The following is an 18,863-nucleotide window of genomic DNA, read 5'->3' as shown; positions in this document are numbered from 1 at the left end:
TTTATTAGACACCCCAGTTAGTGCAACTGCTACACAAAGATCTTTTGAAATTGTAGTGACTTTTTGTAATAGTCAAAATATCAATAGCAAATTGATTTCAATTAAAACAAAAAAAACAAGAAAGATATGTGGCAGGTTGCCCATTTAGTACCAACTGTAACATACCATTGCACACAAAGTCAGAATGTATTATTTTCAGTCAATTAGATTCCCTACAGTATGGAAATAGGCCCTTTGGCCCAACAAGTCTACACCAATCCCCCTGAAGCGTAACCCACCGAGACCCATTTTCCTACATTTGCCCCTGACTAATGCACCTAACACCATGGGCAATTTAGCCTGGCCAATTCATCTAACTTGCACATCTTTGGATTGTGGGAGGAAACCCACGCAGACACAGGGAAAATGTGCAAACTCCACTCAAACAGTCACCTGAGGCTAGAATCAAACACGGGTCCTTAACACTGTGAGGCAGCAGTGCTACCCAGTGAGCCACGGTGCTGCCCCTGTGGCAGTTAGTTAAAAACTCCTCAATGGAAAAAAAACATACAGAGAATAATTCTATTTACAAATGCATTTTTTTTTCTGATTCATCCAATAAGAAGCTGTACCTTCAAGATGAATGTACTTTAAAAATATTGACATGTCTGCAGAGAATTTTATTCTTACAAAAATCAGTTATGACTTAATTCTATTCTCCAATATTTTCCAAAAATAGAAACAAGTTCCAGTTAAGATGTGTGATAGGAAAATGTTCTTGTTTCATTTTTCTAGAAATACTTTTGCTCAAATTTGCTGTAAACAGGTTTGATTTAATAACAAAATATTTACCTTGTTACCTTGCTACAAGAGTTAGCAGGAAATGAAAAATTCATCAAAATTTGGTTTGAGAATAGTTCTGAAATGAAGGAATATTTTAGCATACTTGCAAGTAATGAAATGAAGGAATGACTTTATTTAGTTGATTAATTTAATGGTCACAGGAAACACTTTCAAACCATTTTAATCGATGTTACTAAAGGATAATTATTTCAGGTTCTACAGATGTTCAAATCTCACATAGAGAGCTTATGAGGTAGTGTGTAATCAAGGCACAAGTTCATTTTGAACAATATTTCCATGCAAAATGGAACTGAGAAAACAGTTATGCAAACATTAATGCCCATGTCTCACTTTACTTGAAACAATTAAAGATAGGACCTAAAACTTATTTAATTTTTCAACAGTTTTACAAACATATTTCATGTTACTCTTGTACCTAATTATTTATGAGAAAGCAAGGGCTGTAGATGCTGGAGATCAGAGTCGAGAATGTGGTGCTGGAAAAGCACAGCAGGTCAGGCAGCATCCGTGGAGTAGGAAAATCGACGTTTCAGACAAAAGCCCTTCATCGGGAATGTGATAGTTAATTGGAAATTACTTTCCAAATGTTACTGAGATGGAAAAATAAATTGAATGGAGTCATAATACAATTTGTAAACTATGTACATTACTTCCTGTGAAGAAATCTCAACCATGGCACAAAACTTATTTGATTGCACATTTTAATTGATTTCTATCTTTAAAATTCTAAGGTGCAAAAGCAATAGGCTTGAAAGGTGGAAAAGTTTTCAAAAAAAACAGGAAGTAATAGAACAAGCTGTCAGGAGATTAACATGAGTAACATAGCACACTGCCCAAAGCTTGTTCGTTGCACTATTCATTATTCTTCAGGATATATGTGTGTGGAAATGAGTTTCATTCCGTCAGGGTCTTTTCCCTCACTTCTGCATTCTGGTAGCTGAAAAAATAAATTGAATTTTCAATTGCAAACTTTTTATACCACAACAAAGCACGCCAAAATATCTTCAAACATATAATGAAATACTGCAGATACAGCTGACAGATGAGATGAGCAACATTATCAAGATCCATGCAATTTGCAGGATTATTCCCTTCTATTAAATTATTTTATTCCCTTCTAATAAATGGCAAACCTGAAAAGGTTCAGTAAAGATTTATAAGGATGTGTCAGGGTTGGAGGATTTGAACTATAGGGAGAGGCTGAACTGGCTGGGGCAGTTTTTCCTGGAGCGTCAGAGGCTGAGGGGTGACATTATAGAGATTAACAAAATTATGAACGGCATTGTTAGGGTAAATAGACAAAGTCTTTTTCCTTGTGTTGGGAGTCCAGAACTAAAGGACATAGGTTTAGGGTGAGAAGGGAGAGATTTAAGAGGGGCAACCTTTTCATGCAAAAGATCACGTGTGTATGGAATGAGCTGCCAGAGGAAGTGGTGGAGGCTGGTACAATTACAACATTTAAAAGGCATCTGAATGGGTCTACGAATAAGAAGGATTTAGATGGATATGTTCCAAGTGCTGGCAAATAGGACTAGATTAATTTAGGATATCTGGTTGGCATGGATGAGTTGGACCAAAGGGTCTGTTTCCATGCTGTACATCTCTATGACATATTACAACAATAACACAAGTTAGAAATTCCTTGCTAATTGTTGTCAATACAGAAATAATTTGTGTCTGAAACTAGTAGGAGCAGAACAATTGTCACTGTGAACACAAATTACTCTGCAGAGGGGGAGAAGGAGGAGGAAAGGGTAGAAATTTCAGAAATAAAATCTATATTTTTAAATTTTAGTTTGTACTCCCACAAAAATAAATTCCAGTGCAGGACTGAGGGAGTAAGTGAAATATTTCAGATGAAGCATTAAACCCAAAATCCTATCTACCTGTTCAGGTGGACACAAAAGATCCCATGGCACTATTTTAAAGCATAACAACCTCCCTACCCAATACTTTTTCCTTTATATTCTGTCAGAAGCCAAAACAATCACATTTAATAGATGAGCCCCAAATTAAGAAATTACGAACAAGTTTTAACTTCAGGTTTTTTTGCTTTAACAGCAATCTGAATCAACGCAAATTAAGTATGAATTAATAGGCAAATGATACTACAAATAAAGAGGTAAATTGCACTTTAGTCAGTACAATAAAGTTATGTCTTGCATAAATACAAACATTCATATCACTCCTTATGCAAATATGTTACCATGCTGCTACACAGTTCCATAATTTGCTGTACTTTATTCATGCAGTGTAGGTGATGATTCATATCCACCAACAGCTTATAGCTTCTTACTTCATGGGTAGGACCATCATCACTAAGGCATACTTGAATGAATCCTTTCTCTCTCAGTTCACCAAAGTCCAGATGATGCTGTTTTCCAGACTTTGTTTTCAGCTGACCAGCCGAGTCTGTTTGGCTATTTTTGCGAAACTCTGAGTTATTTTGTGTCTCTGGCTTATTCGCACAGCTTTCCAAGATTGACACATTTTTAGCCAGCTTACAACACATTTCCACACACTCCTATCTCCTTTTCTCAAAGGTTGACCTCTTTCTGAGAGTGTTGAGAGTGTGGTGTTGTAAAAGCTCAGCGGGTCAGGCAGCATCCAAGGTGCAGGAGAATCGACATTTCAGGCATAAGCCCTTCATCAGGAATGAGGCTTGTGGGCCGGATGGGGCTGAGAGATATATAGGAAAGGGGTGGGGCTGGGGGGAAGGTAGTTTAGAATGTGATAGATAGATGAAGGTGGCAGTGATAGGTCGGAGTGGAGGATGGAGCAGATACGTGGAAAGGGAAATGGACAGTTCAAGAGGGTGGTGCCGGGTTGGAGGCTTGAGACTGGTATAAAGTGGGGGGGGAGAGGAAATGAAGAAACTGGTGAAATTCACATTGATCCCATGTGGTTGCAGGGTGCCAAAGCGGAAGATGAGGTATTCTTCCTCCAGGCATCAGGTGGTTAGTGTTTGGCAATGGAGGAGGCCCAGGACCTGCATGTCCTTGGTGGAGTGGGAGAGGGAGTTGAAGTGTTCAGCACGGGACAGTGGGGTTGATTGGTGCAGGTGTCCCACAGGTGTTCTCTAAAATGATCTGCAAGTTGATGTTCTGTCTCCCCGATGTAAAGGAGACCTCATCTGGTGCAACGGATGTAGTAGATGACATAGAGTCATAGAGATGTACAGCATGGAAACAGACCCGTCGGACCAACCCGTCCATGCCGAAAAGATTTTCCAATCCAACCTAGTCCCACCTCCACACCCTTCCTGTTCACAAACCCATCCAAATGCCTCTTAAATGTTGCAATTGTACCAACCTCCACCACTTCCCCTGGCAGCTCATTCCATACACATACCACCCTCTGTGTGAAAATGTTTGCCCTTAGGTCTCTTTTATATCTTTCCCCGCTCCCCCTAAACCTATGCCCTCTAGTTCTGGACTCCCTGACCACAGGGGAAAGACCTTGTCTATTTACCCTATCCATGCCCCTCATAATTTTGTAAACCTCTATAAGGTCACCCCTCAGCCTCTGACTCTCCAGGGAAAACAGTCCCAGCCTGTTCAGCATCTCCCTATAGCTCAAATTCTCCAACCTTGGCACATGCTTGTAAATCTTTTCTGAACCCTTTCAAGTTTCACAATATCTTTCTGATAAGAAGGAGACCAGAACTGCACGTAATATTCCAACAGCGGCCTAACCAATGTCCTGTACAACCGCAACATAACCTCCCAACTCCTGTTGAATGCCTTACTGAAGTCCATATAGATCACATCTACCGCTCTGCCCTCATCAATCCTCTTTGTTACTTCATCAAAAAACTCAATCAAGTTTGTGAGACATGATTTCCCATGCACAAAGCCATGTTGACTATCCTGAATCAGTCCTTGCCTTTCCAAATACATGTACATCCTGTCCCTCAGGATTCCCTCCAACAACTTGCCCACCACCGAGGTCAGGCTCACCGGTCTATAGTTTCCTGGCTTGTCCTTACCACCCTTCTTAAACAGTGGCACCATGTTAGCCAACCTCCAGTCTTCATGTGTGGAAGTACAGGTGAATTTCTGTTGGATGTGAAAGGATCCTTTGGAGCCTTGGACACAGGTGAGGGGGGAGGTATGGGCGTAGGTTTTGCACTTCTTGCGGTGGCAAGGGAAGGTGCCTGGTATGGGGTGTGGGCTGGTGGGGGGGGCATGGATCTGACGAGGGAGTTGCAGAGGGAATGGTCTCTCTGGAATGCTGATAGCGGTGTGGAGGGAAATATATCCCTGTGGTGGAGTCTGTTTGCAGGTGGTGGAGGATGATGCAATGTATCCGGAGGCTGGTGGGGTGGAACCAGAGGGGATTCTGTCCTTGTTGCGATTGGAGGGGTGGGGTTCAGGGGCAGAAGTATGGGAAGTGGAAGAGCTGTGCTGGAGGGCATCTGAAGAAGGATGCCGTCTGAGATGTTTTATGGTGGAATTGGTCCTCCTGGATAGCTGCAGAGATGAGTTTGGTGGGGCAGGAACAGACTGAGTGTGACTTGGATCGTCTGATCACAAGAATTGTGCATTCTTCTTCTTGCACCTATCTGCTTTTATTTTGTGTTGCTGATGTGTATTCATTGCCTTCACTATCCAGCTCCTCAACTTGTAGCTTCATTTTACCTACAAACCACACAGCTTGTCTGTATCTTCCTTTCAATTTGTACTATTTCCAGGTGAAGGGGTCATTAGGTTATGGTAATCAGTATTCTTTGTCAGTATTACTTAATCACAAAGGCCAACCTCCCATCTATGGAATCTAGCTACCAGGCCCGCTGTCAAGGAAAGGCCGCCAGCATTCTCAAAGATCCATCCCACCCTGGCAATGTTTTTCTACAACCTCTACCATTGAGGAGAAGGTACAGAAGCCTCAACACATGTACCAGCTGGTTTTGAAACAGTTTCTACCCTACTGTTGATAGAATACTGAATGGACACACAAACTCTTAATATTCACCTGTATCTGTGTTTTATTTTTGCTGCTGTTTACCTATTATTTACTATCTTTGCTACCTAACTCTGCCTGTATTGCTCACAAGACAAAGCTTTTCACTGTGCCTTGGTACACGTGACAATAACTTCAATTCAATTCAATTCAGTTCAATTATCTATGAAAATCATAATTGATCCTTTTACAATTGATTCAAACTCTTACACGTTCTTTCCAAATATTCTTAAAATCAATTACAGATTCCACAAACCTTTGAAAGAAATTATAACCTGTTCTAATTATACTGCTTTTGCGATCAAAGGTCATTATACTCAAATAACGTCATGTACTGTATTGGTGGGAGTTTACTGAATTCAAGGTAACTCCCATTTTCATGCATTACAACAATGATTACACCACCAAAAAGTACTTAATTGATTGTAAAACTCTTTGAGATGCATTTCCTTTCTTTTGTTTTTATTTGAATTTTAGCAAGTACCAACCTTTTGTGGCTTTAATGAAAGTCTTCATCCATTTGGTGTTAGGATTCATGCAAACTTTCATCCCATTTTTCATGGTGATACTGTAAAAAGGCAAATTTTAAAAATCTAATCCTCAGAAATCATTTACTACATTTTCATCTGCAAAGACACTTAAATTTTTTTGAACACTTTTAAATGTAATCTCACAATCATAATTAATCAAAAGTAATAATGAGTCCATCCTAGTAAGTATACATAGTAAAAGACAAATTAAGATTTCAGTTTTTTTAGTTACAAGAGAATATTCTGATACATCTACTCACATTATTTCTGTTGTCACGCAGTGAGGTCCTCTGGGAATGTACTTTACATTGCGAATTATATTTGGGTCAAAACGCTTGGTGGTAGTCAGGATACACTTACAGCGTCCCTGGATCCCTGGGATTGGAATCCCTGTGAATGGATATTTTAATTTATATTCAATTAGTAGTTGAAGCAGAGAGAAATTTAATGTTTTGTGTCGGCATTGAAATTTTCATATTTGTTCTGTACGTGATCTATTTTGATTGAATAATCCTCGAATACTCAGACACCGCAGGAATTAATTTGAGACTACCCAGCATGCAGTCCATGTGTTGAACCTGTAATTTGTTGAAGCGTCCTCAGGATTGACTATTCACTACTACACTCCATCCCTAATTTGGTATCAACTGCGAATTTAGAAATTGTGTTTTGATTTCAATGTCCAAATTGATAATCTAATGTGTGAATAGCTGGGATTGCAGTTCAGATCCTTGTGCAATATGACTTCCCATTTTCTATCTCTCTGAATAATTACCTTTACTCCCATTCTCTGTGTTCTATTTGAAGCCAGTGAACAATCCATTCTGTCACTTGTCTCCTAGCTCCGCAATCTCTCACCTCACTCATTTGTCAATAGTCCACCACTTTTGAGAACCCAGATAAATTGCATCCACCACATTACCATTGCTTACTCTCCTTATTACCTCATCAAAAGTTTAATAAGATTGGTTAAACATGATTTCTTTTTACTTTTGAAATCAAGTCTATTTGATATTCTGTTTTGTTTAATTTCTAGATTCTCTCTGTTCAGAATTATTTTTAAACGACCAATATTAAACAGATTATAATGCTTTAATTCCCTGGATATGTTCAGATCCCCTTTAAAGTCACGTTACATTAGCTATCCAGCTGTCCTTTGGCACTGAACGTTTTTGAAATGAATTATTAAATGTAAGTAGCAATGCATCTGCTGTCTCTTCCTTAGATTCTTTTCAAATGTAAATCACACTTGCAAGGGTTTTGCCCTGTTTGAGTTTGGATTAGTTTATTCAATTGATCAAATTGAAACATTTTAAAGGTACTCATTACTCATCATATCATTCAATGCTATATCTGCCTATTCCATTTCTTTGATAAAGAATGATTGAAATAATTATTCAATATTTCTGTCATCTCCTTATTGTTATTAATGATATTACTCTACCACTTAATCGTCCCACTTCCATAACAACTTCCTTTTTTAGCTTAAATACTTCACTGTTTTGTCTTATATTCCTTGATAATTTGATTTCATAGTTTCTCTTTGCCTTCCTAATTGTACTTTGTATACATGCTTTATGCTGCATCGGTGCCTTAGTCTTTATGCAACCTTGGCGTCTCAATGTCCATTCCAGGGTAGTTGAGTTTTAGTAGCATCTTGCACGTTAATTTCAACATCTCTGACACTGAAATTTGATGCTTGCAATGTTTGGAGTCTCATTCCTTCAGATTTTGATTGTTGCACGTTAAAACTAAAAGCAATATTTTAAAATTCTTCTTTCACTCTCGTTGACCTCTCTCAAACATAATTTAGGCGTCTTTAGCCACAGTTTACAGAAGAAATCGAGCGTCACTTCCAACAGACGATTGGAATAATTATGAATTAGATATCTGTGTTCAAACATGAGTCATGTCAAATTATTCCACAGCGTCACTGTATAATGCCTGAAATGACAGAACAGTGTAATATATATGTCTAAAATAAAGGCACAAATTCCTATTCTGTCCCGTAAACTGTTTTTAAACCGATAAATTATCTTATTCGGTCAGGAATTAATTTATTTCAAGCAGGGAACTTCGCTGGTGAACTCTACTGTGCACAACAACAGGGATCGACAGATGCTTGCTTTAAATGTTTACTGCGTTTTGTCTATACAAGCGACAACCGGAGTGCGAGACGCACCGCTGTCTTTGTGTGTCCTGAGCTGTCTACAGTATGAGGTTCCCTTTGTTTCTGAGCGATATGGGTCCGTTTCAAAAGCTTGGGGATTATTCGTGGCGCGGATAACTTCCTCGCAGTGTTTTAGCTTCAGATCGTGGATCATCACCAGAACAGCAGTTCACCAGAAAGCCACAATATAAAATGACCAATTTCCTTTGGTTTGGGCTTGACAATGGTATAAGCTGCTAATCAAGACAAATGTCAGAAATAAACACTGAAAACAGAAAATAATGCTGGAGATCTGAGCGGGTCAAGCAGTACCTACGGAGTGAAAGCAAGCTAACGTTTCCAGTCCAAATGATTTTTCAGCTTAGTTTGCTCTTTCTTTTGCTCCATAGATGCTGCCTGACCCGGGGTGATCGCCAGTAAATTGTTTGTTTGTTTTCAGTACAGATTCCAGCATCTACCAATGCAGATTTTAGTTATAACATGAACATTGTTCTATCCCCATGGTGTTCCATTCACGGGGGGACACATGGGGTACACATGCTAGGGTAGCATATATAAGTTGCAATTAAAATCAAATAAAAATCAACTTTTGTCAGTCTAAAGCAGAAGTCGACATACCCTGCGCAGTCATGGCACACAGAAGCAAAACCAGGATGGTCAGAATAGCTGCTCTTTTCATCTTGAATGCCTGGGGGGTACTGGTGAGATTTCTCCTGAAGGGACTTCTCTTTATCGTCTCTGTACCTCTCAGTTGAGTGGGGTCGAACTGAAGATTGGTCCAGAACCCCTCTATTTATTAAACTTGTCCACTTTCATTTTGCACAACCTGAAGAGATGGCCATTTCTAAACATGGGAAACTCCTGAGGGAATCTCCCTTCAGAATAAAACATTCTGAGCTCTACTATAAGTGAAATAAAATGAAACTGCTATCAGCAACATTCTTTGGGACAGACTTGATCGATGACCTTTAGATCATTAACCCATGATTCTCTGTCCCTAGATGCCGCCTACCCTGTTGGAAGTTAAGGGCATAATATTTTTATTTGGTTGTGATAATTTTTACAAATTTAACCTCAGGCAAATTTTATGTTAAAGATCATCTAATTAATCCCTGACTCTGTCATGATAACACTATCTATCTCCTTGTGTTTTATCACCCTTCAATTGGCGGATGATTAAAAAATACCTTGTATTCCTATAGCACCTTTCAAGACCAATGAACGTGCCAAGTCGTTTTACAGCTAATCAAGTAATTTCCAAATGTAATTATGTACTTTCCTATGTTGTAACATAGGAAACAGGTCAGTCGCACAGCTCACAGTCTCTCTAAACTGCATTGCTGTGTGGATGTTCCCAGGACCTGTGTATGTTGAGTGGTGTGCCAACACCAGTCACAATAATGACTTCCAATTGCACAAGTCACTGCCGACCACAGACATCAGACTCCACGTAGAACGAAGGAAAGAGGTGAATGCTGCGCACAACTGTTAACCACTGGCAGGTAAACATAAGAGCAATTAATTAGATGCTCTTTTAAAAAAAGACTAAGTGAACAGCAAACATGGCCTGCAGGCGATCCAGATCCAGATCCAGATTGTACTTTTGACTCACAGGGGAAATCCCCAATATATTTTTATCCCCGACTCCTCTCGCTATACACTTAAGAAGAAACACAATTTAGATAACAACATTAAAACCTGTGATTTACAGGAAATATTTATCCTTTTCATTGGCTGTACTTCATAGTTCTGAGGACCTTAAGGTTCCAGATTTGGAAATAGTTTTGTAATGTACATGAAAATTAGAATGAACTTGTACTTCTATTGTGCACTTCAAATCCTGAAGTTGTACAATGGAGTACTTATGAGGTCTGGTCACTATTCCAATGTAGTTAAACATAATTCCAAAGTAGTTTACAGTTGCCATCAGCAATGGAGTTTGAACCTAATGATGTAGCAGCACATGGATAGAAAACCTTTTGGATATTTTTGCACCCACAGAGATGTTTTCTAATATATTCAGTGCAGTTTTCTGCCATCTTCCCTATTAAAAAAAAATTACTTCAGAAGTAACAAAGCTAAGACAAAGCAACTTACTTATTAGCCAAAAAGTAATTATCAGCCTAATATGTAATGTATGCTAAATCAACTTGGTTAATAGCCCCTTCTCTGCTGTTTTAATGCTAACATGAATCTTTTCAAGTAAAATGTTTAGTCCTTGGTTAAGAAACTGGAGAACAATTTGCGAAGGATCCACTAAATAATGGAACAGCAATTCTGCATTCATTATTGCAATGTGTGTATTACTGGTAAGACTGGAAATTGAAAGACACCTCATAGTCCTGCAAAGAAAATGATGAATCATCTTTTTGAACTCTTTTCAATCTGTGTTGGAGTACTGTTTTTCAAAAAAGCCAGGTACATTTGAGTAAACTGCTCTCCCATGGTGAAAATTAGTTAAAACTAAATGCATTAGCATGGGATTACAATTGCACGTCAGCCAAACAAATATATTATGGGGAAAGAAATGACTGTAATATTTCCTAAATCACATCTTAACCAACCACCCACCCCTTAACAACATGTCAGAGTTTTTACAACACAGCAAGCCACACAGCATCAGGAGATCGAGAAGTCAACGTTTCTGGTGTAACCCTTCTGCAGGACTGGGGCTGGGTGTAGGGGGAGCCGCAGATAAAGGGAGTGGCGGGGGTATGGTGATGAAGTGGGTACTGCCTTCGCCTATTCCCATTTCACCACCCTGGCCCTGCCACCCCCTTTATCTGCATCTTACCCGACACCCACCCTCAGTCCTGAAGAAGGGTTGCACCCGAAACATCAATTTCTCTAGCTCCTGATGCTGCCAGGTTTGCTGTGTTCTTCCAGCCTTCTCCCTGTCTACTTTGGATTGCAGCATCTGCAGTTTTTTTGTCTCTAATGGAATTTCTACAAGAGACAGATAAGGCTTACTTAGGCTGTCTGCTCAGCTTCATTCCTATTGAGGCCCATAAACAGCCAACACTTGGCAACTTGAAACTGTTCCACTCCATCCGTAATTCTGAGGCGTGCATGAGGAAGTCAGAGAAGAGGGACAGGAAACCCGGCAGGTTGGTCTACTTGGGCCTTGGCAGGATTGGAGTGGGAGATGGTGGCTCTTCCATGAATGCTACCCTTTCCTGATTGCTAGCCCTCAAGAGATCACACCTCCACTCAGGTATCAACTCAGTCCCTTCCCCTCTCCTCACCTTTTGAATGCAGCACACTTCTGAGTTGACTTTTGCAAATTGTAGCAAATGAACCATTCTACAGCTAAAGTTTAGCCAAAGCTTTGCTTGTTTATAAAGTGCAGTTCTGCTGTAAAGCAATGTGTCATGATGATACAGGAACCACAAATTACCTGTGGACATACTGAAGTTTAATTTCAAATGTAAATGACAAGCGATAATGGAGGAAGTAAATTCCGTGGTTCCCTGGAGTGACAGAGAAAGACCCTGGAATTTCACACCTGATGTATTGTCAAGGAAGCTTCAAAAGGATGGATATATGGGAGAAATGCATCACAAACGGAACTTTGATCTCCTGATGTTATCTCAGGTTGTGAACATGGTGGGAGAAAGACAACAGTCTGAGCAAAAAAATGTTTTATTTCATAGAGTCCCTTCAGTGTGGAAGCAGATGATTCACCCATCGAATCCACACTGACCCTCAAAACAGCATCCCACCCAGAACTACCCTACCCCTATAATCCTATATCTACCATGACAAATCCACTTAACCTACACATCTCTGGGCACCATGGAAAATTTAATATGGACAATCCACCTTACCTGCATAGCTTGCACTGTGGGGGGAAACCCACACAAACACCGGGAGAATATGCAAACTCCAGACAGACAGTTGCCTGAGGTTGGAATCCGTGAGGCAGCAGTGCTAACCACTGAACCACTGTGCCATGTATTCCCCTTTCAAGCTTACACAAGGACATGGGTTGAAAATCCAGTCAACCCCAATCTGTGGCTGCTATTGGAAGAAAGATTGCTCATGAATTGAGGTAGTTGTGTGTAGTAGCCTGGCTTCAGAATGGGAGTGCTATGAAATTCACAACTGAAAATTGTGAATCTCACAATCTTCCAATACCACGTTGCAGGAAATAAATTTATTCCTCTGTGAGCTAGAAACCAGCAAGTCAGCCAAAAGGAAAAGGTGTAAATAATTTATTGGAACTTGCAAAGCGAAGAATCCCAAAACAGATTGCTTAACTAGACTAGGCGAAAGTGAGGACTGCAGATGCTGGAAATTACCTTCCACCTCGGCACTGCCCTCATGACCTGTCCTACGTGTCCATCTTCCTTCCCACAGATCCACTCCACCCTCCTCTCCAACCTATCACCTTCACCCCACACCTTCATCTACCTGTCGCACTCTCAGTCACCTTCCACCCAACCCTACCCCCTCCAATTTATCCCACCGCCCCCTTGACTCGCAGCCTCATTCCTGATGAAGGGCTTTTGCCCAAAATGTTGATTGTCCTGCTCTTTGGATGCTGCCTGACATGCTGTGCTTTTCCAGCACCACACTCTCGACTGCTTAACTAGACTAGGAACTAGACTTAAAAATGTGTTGCTGGAAAAGCGCAGCAGGTCAGGCAGCATCAAAGGAACAGGAGAATTGATGTTTCGGGCATAAGCCCTTCTTCAGAACTAGACTTTTCAATGTTCCACTATCTGCGAACTATGAGCAACTCAGAGATTGAACCATATATCTGTCAAATTTTATCTTTCTTTGGATTCACCCCATTTCTAATCTGTGGACATTTATGTTGCATTATTATTTCTTATCACATTTCATTCATTGATCTGTAGATTCAAGAAGGCCTGGTTAAATTGGTTCATTTAAAAAAATAAATTCACTTATTCTAGCAGAAAAATATTCATAAGGAAAGTGATCCTTTGTAAATGAATCTTGTTAAGACGAAGTGGAGGAGCCAATTCATCCCAGAGTATTGTCTTCAATCTCTAGGTTAACAGTTCAGTTATGTCATCAGTTTGCCATACCTACACCATCTCCCTCCTTGCTTTGATGGTTGACATCACATCTGGAACTGTAACAAACTGGGGAAACTCGGCCGGGGCAGGTCATAATAAATTGGTGAATCTCACCTATGCATCTGTTACTTCTCCAAATATATTTGTGGATGCTAAATGCAATAGTTTTGTGCCTGCAATTCTTTTTTGTGTCATTATAAAATTGGATGAAAGATTTAAAAGCCCAATTTAACAATGACAGAAACCGCACATGTCCTCTACCTAAAGACAGTTCATTTGTTCTTGCTCTGCTGATATTTTATTCTGTGGTATAGATTCTAAAAGGTCCAACATCCAGCTAATGTCTCATCTCAATGTTTTGTTCTGAGCTGAGCAAAGTTATTCTGAGGAGAATTCATTTTTTTTCTTTACTCTTTCCTGGAATGTAAGCAGCACAGGCAAGACAAGCATTTGTTGCTTAACCCTAATTGCCTTTGAACTGCATGACTTGTACCATTTCATGAGGTAATTGAGATTTGGAATCATATACAGATCAGATTGGCAAAGGATGGCAGGGTTCCTTCACTGAAGGGCATCAGTGAACCAACTCAGTTTTTACAACAATGAATGATTGTTTAAAGATCACCAATGCTGAGACTAGTATTTTAGTTGTTGATTTGATTTAATTTTTCAAAATTAACTGAATTGTTATATAAATGAGCTGTCATGGTAGAATGTGAACCCTTGACCTCAGATCATAGGGCTCTAGATTACTGTAGGCTAATACTCCACGTTATGTAGCCATCATCTCCCCAAGCTAGCAGAGAATCACAGCTGAACATAAGAACGTAAGAAATAAGAACAGGAGTAGACCTTTCAGCCCATCATGTCTACCAAGAATTCTATAAGGTCAGAGCTAATCTGCCCTCAGTCTCAATTGTTCGCTCCTCATAGCCCTGGCACATACACTTCTACCTCTGCAGCCAGAGATGAAATAAAAGCATCAGGGCACTGAAAATGATCTCAGTTTCAGTTTCCAGAAATCAGACTACGGCTGTACTAACAACAAGCTCTTTGTATCAAATTTCACTCAAAGACTGGTCTCTGTGGCTTAATGTGTATGGATTCCAAAAAACAGTATAATTTTATTCTCCCATAGCTCTTTATGCCAGTGTTTAGCTTTGCTCCTTTCTTGTTACTTTTCACAATCCATTTAAAGCCTCATTGTCAGCTCAATGTTTTACTCAGTTGAATATTGTGTTTTACACAAGTTACTATTATGTTTTACTCAATTGAATATTGTTTTGAGACAAATGAATGTGATAATGAGCCCACTTCATCCATGAGTTCAGACTTGCCTGGTTCAGCAATAAATAGGAGAAAGTGAGGACTGCAGATGCTGGAGATCAGAGCTGAAAATGTGTTGCTGGAAAAGCGCAGCAGGTCAGGCAGCATCCAAGGAGCAGGAGAATCGACGTTTCGGGCATGGGCCCTTCTTCAGGAATGAGGAAGGTGTGCCAAGCAGGCTAAGATAAAAGGTAGGGAGGAGGGACTTGGGGGAGGGGCATTGCAAATGCAATAGGTGGAAGGAGGTTAAGGTGAGGGTGATAGGCCGGAGAAGGGGTGGGGGCGGAGAGGTCGGGAAGAAGATTGCAAGTTAGGAAAGTGGTGCTGAGTTCGAGGGTTGGGACTGAGACAAGGTAGGGGGAGGGGAAAGGAGGAAACTGGAGAAGTCTGAGTTCATCCCTTGTGGTTGGAGGGTTCCTAGGCGGAAGGTGAGGCGCTCTTCCTCCAGCCGTCGTGTTGCCATGGTCTGGTGATGGAGGAGTCCAAAGACCTGCATGTCCTTGGTGGAGTGGGAGGGGGAGTTGAAGTGTTGAGCCACGGGGTGGTTGGGTTGGTTGGTGCGGGTATCCCAGAGGAGTTCTCTGAAACATTCCACAAGTAGGTGGCCTGTCTCCCCAATATAGAGGAGGTCACATCGGGTGCAGCAGATGCAGTAAATGATGTGTGTGGGGGTGCAGGTGAATTTGTGGTGGATATGGAAGGATCCCTTGGGGAAGTAAGGGGGGAGGTGTGGGCGCAAGTTTTGCATTTCTTGCGGTTGCAGGGGAGTGGAGGTTGGGTTGGTGGGGGGTGTGGACCTGACGAGGGAGTCACGGAGGGCGTGGTCTTTTTGGAATGCTGATAGGGGAGGGGAGGGAAATATATACCTGATGGTGGGGTCCGTTTGGAGGTGGCGGAAATGACAACGGATGATACGATGTATATGGAGGTTGGTGGGGTGGTAGGTGAGGACCAGTGGGGTTCTGTCCTGGTGGCGATTGGAGGTGCGGGGTTCAAGGGCGGAGGAGCAGGAAGTAGAGGAGATGTGGTGGAGAGCATCGCCGATCACATCTGGGGGGAAATTGCGGTCTTTGAAAAAGGAGGCCATCTGTGTTGTACGGTTTTGGAACTGGTCCTACTGGGAGCAGATGCAGCGGAGATGAAGGAATTAGGAATATGGGATGGCGTTTTTACAGGGGGCAGGGTGGGAGGAGGTGTAGTCTAGGTAGCTGTGGGAGTCGGTCACCCAAGATAGAAATGGAGAGGTCTAGGAAGGGGAGGGAGGAGTCTGAGACGGTCCAGGTAAATTTGAGGTCGGGGTGGAAGGTGTTGGTAAAGTGGATGAACTGCTCAACCTCCTCGTGGGAGCACGAGGCAGCGCCGATACAGTCATCGATATAGCGGAGGAAAAAGTGGGGGGTGGTGCCAGTGTAGCTGCGGAAGATGGACTGTTCCACATATCCTACGAAGAGGCAGGCACAGCTAGGGCCCATGCGGGTGCCCATGGCTACTCCTTTTTTTTGGAGGAAGTAGGAGGATTGGAAAGAGAAGTTGTTCAGAGTGAGGACCAGTTCAGTCAGTCGAAGGAGGGTGTCAGTGGAAGGGTACTGGTTGGTACGGCGGGAAAGGAAGAAGCGGAGGGCTTTGAGTCCTTCGTGATAGGGGATGGAGGTGTACAGGGACTGGATGGGGACCGGGGAAGCGAAAATTATGGAGGGCGTGGGTGGTGTCCCGAACGTAGTTGGGGAGTTCTTGGACTAATGGGGACAGGACCGTGTTGAGGTATGCAGAGATGAGTTCGGTGGGGCAGGAGCAGGCTGAGACAATGGGTCGGCCGGGCCAGTCAGGTTTGTGGATCTTGGGCAGGAGGTAGAAATGCGTGGTGCGGGGTTGTGGGACTATGAGGTTGGAGGAACCTCCAATCATCTCCCAGACCATCCATAACCTCATCACCTCAGGGGATCTCCCATTCACTGCCTCCAACCTCATGGACCACTCCCTCTGTGACTCCCTCGTCAGGTCCACACCCTCCACCAACCCAACCTCCACTCCTGGCACCTTCCCCTGCAACCACAAGAAATGCAAAACTTGTGCCCACGCCTCCCCCCTTACTTCCCTCCAAGGCCCCAAGGGATCCTTCCATATCCATCACAAATTCACCTGCACCTCCACACACATCATTTACTGCATCTGCTGCACCCGATGTGACCTCCTCTATATTGGGGAGACAGGCCACCTACTTGCGGAATGTTTCAGAGAACACCTCTGGGATACCCAGACCAACCAACCCAACCACCCTGTGGCTCAACACTTCAACTCCCCCTCCCACTCCACCAAGGACATGCAGGTCCTTGGACTCCTCCATCGGCAGACCATAGCAACACGACGGCTGGAGGAAGAACGCCTCATCTTCCGCCTAGGAACCCTCCAACCACAAGGGATGAACTCAGATTTCTCCAGTTTGCTCACTTTCCCTCCCCCCACCTTGTCTCAGTCCCAACCTTCGAACTCAGCACCACTTTCCTAACCTGCCCTCTTCTTCCTGACCTCTCCGCCCCCACCCCCACTCCGGCCTATCACCCTCACCTTAACCTCCTTCCACCTATCGCATTCCCAACGCCCCTCCCCCAAGTCCCTCCTCCCTACCTTTTATCTTAGCCTGCTGGACACACTTTCCTTATTCCTGAAGAAGGGCTGATGCCCGAAACGTCGATTCTCCTGTTCCTTGGATGCTGCCTGACCTGCTGCGCTTGTCCAGCAACGCATTTTCAGCTCAGCAATAAATAGGCAAATGGCATTGCATAATGAGAATACTCGCAAGACAGGCCGTCTTTTCTGTTTCCAGGTTACATTCAAGTCATCGTAGCCTGTTACATTTTTAATCATAATTGATGTATGTATGAAAAGGAAAGGACATTGCAGGGCGACGAGGAAAGAGAAGGGGGGAACGTGAACCAAACATCTTCAAATGCTAAAGGTGACACAATAAGATGTGCCAAATGACATTTTTTTGTGCAATAAAATTCTTGATTTAGACATACGTAGTTCTAAAATGAAATGCATTTCAAGTACTGAGTGTGATTGATGCTGATAAAATGATCTGGCAACAGCTGTCAAAGGAAATGTTAACATTTCAGATCAACAGCCTTTCAGAACTAGAAAATGTTAGTCCTGAAATAGGTTTTGAACATGTTAAAGATAAGAAAGTGGGAAGAAGGGAAGGGCAGAAAGGGAAGATCTGTTTGCAACCGGAGAGCAGGAGACTTGAAATGACAAAAGGTTTCATGGTGGAAGGCCAAGGGGAAAGGTAATGAGTTAAGAAAATAAAGTCCAGGAGAGCTGTAGATCCATTGACACTGTCTAACTGCAAAGTGAAGGAAACAAGAAAAGAATGGAACAAAAATACAATTATTGAGACTGTACACTGGGGGGCACCTCATGAACAGATAACGTGTGTGACATTGACAGCAGCGATGACCTTATGGCACTAAAGATGATGCCAATCATCACAGCAATTGAGAGGTGAAAGCAACTCTGAGTGCAGAAAAAGTGGTGGTGGGGGGGAGGTGGAGCTTTCATGAATACAGATTTACACACTATTTTAATGGAGGCATCAGTTAATTTAACTGAGCAGTTAAGTTAGCAAACAAAGTATCAACCATCGCCTAGGGATAATTGCCAGGGATTTTCTCAAGCTGCTCCTGATGTTATTTGGGTGGAAATGAGAAATAGGAAAGGGATGATTACCATATTGGGATTGTATTTTAGGGCCCCAATGGTCAGCTGGAAATTGAGAAGCAAATTTGTAAGGAGATCTCAGTTACTTGTAAGAATAATAGGGTTGGAGTATTAGGGGACTTTAACTTTCCAAACACAGTCTGGGACTGCCATGGTGTTAAGGGCTGGGATGGAGAGGTGTTAAGAGTGTACGAGAAAATTTTCTTATGCAGTATGTGGATGTACCTACTAGAGAAGGTGTAAAGCTTGACTGTCTCTTAGAAAATAAGG

At 42.1% G+C, this 18,863-nt stretch overlaps 1 protein-coding gene across 1 annotated transcript; it reads right to left on the bottom strand.

Moving 5' to 3' along the window:
• Positions 1 to 1,605: 1,605 nt before the first annotated feature.
• Positions 1,606 to 9,235, bottom strand: LOC140482209 (interleukin-8-like). The gene is made up of 4 exons (XM_072579286.1): positions 9,124 to 9,235; positions 6,596 to 6,725; positions 6,294 to 6,373; positions 1,606 to 1,780 (listed from the first exon to the last, which is right to left on the bottom strand). The coding sequence occupies exons 1-4, from the start codon at positions 9,182 to 9,184 to the stop codon at positions 1,761 to 1,763; spliced, it is 291 nt and encodes a 96-aa protein (XP_072435387.1). The 5' UTR covers positions 9,185 to 9,235; the 3' UTR covers positions 1,606 to 1,760.
• Positions 9,236 to 18,863: the final 9,628 nt, after the last annotated feature.

Source organism: Chiloscyllium punctatum, chromosome 1 (genome assembly GCF_047496795.1).
Source record: "Chiloscyllium punctatum isolate Juve2018m chromosome 1, sChiPun1.3, whole genome shotgun sequence".
NCBI classification, from domain to species: Eukaryota; Metazoa; Chordata; class Chondrichthyes; order Orectolobiformes; family Hemiscylliidae; genus Chiloscyllium; species Chiloscyllium punctatum.
Note: the sequence above shows the minus strand (reverse complement) of the source record. Positions and strands in the feature narration are given on the sequence as shown.

Bases quoted from the DNA above. Each gene is read 5' to 3' on its own strand.
- LOC140482209 (XM_072579286.1), bottom strand. From the start codon at position 9,184: ATGAAAAGAGCAGCTATTCTGACCATCCTGGTTTTGCTTCTGTGTGCC. The intron at 6,726-9,123 runs GTATGTCGACTT...ATCCATTCACAG, and splicing joins GTGTGCCATGACTGCGCAGG to GGATTCCAATCCCAGGGATC. The intron at 1,781-6,293 runs GTTGGTACTTGC...TTATTTTTTCAG, and splicing joins TTTCATTAAAGCCACAAAAG to CTACCAGAATGCAGAAGTGA.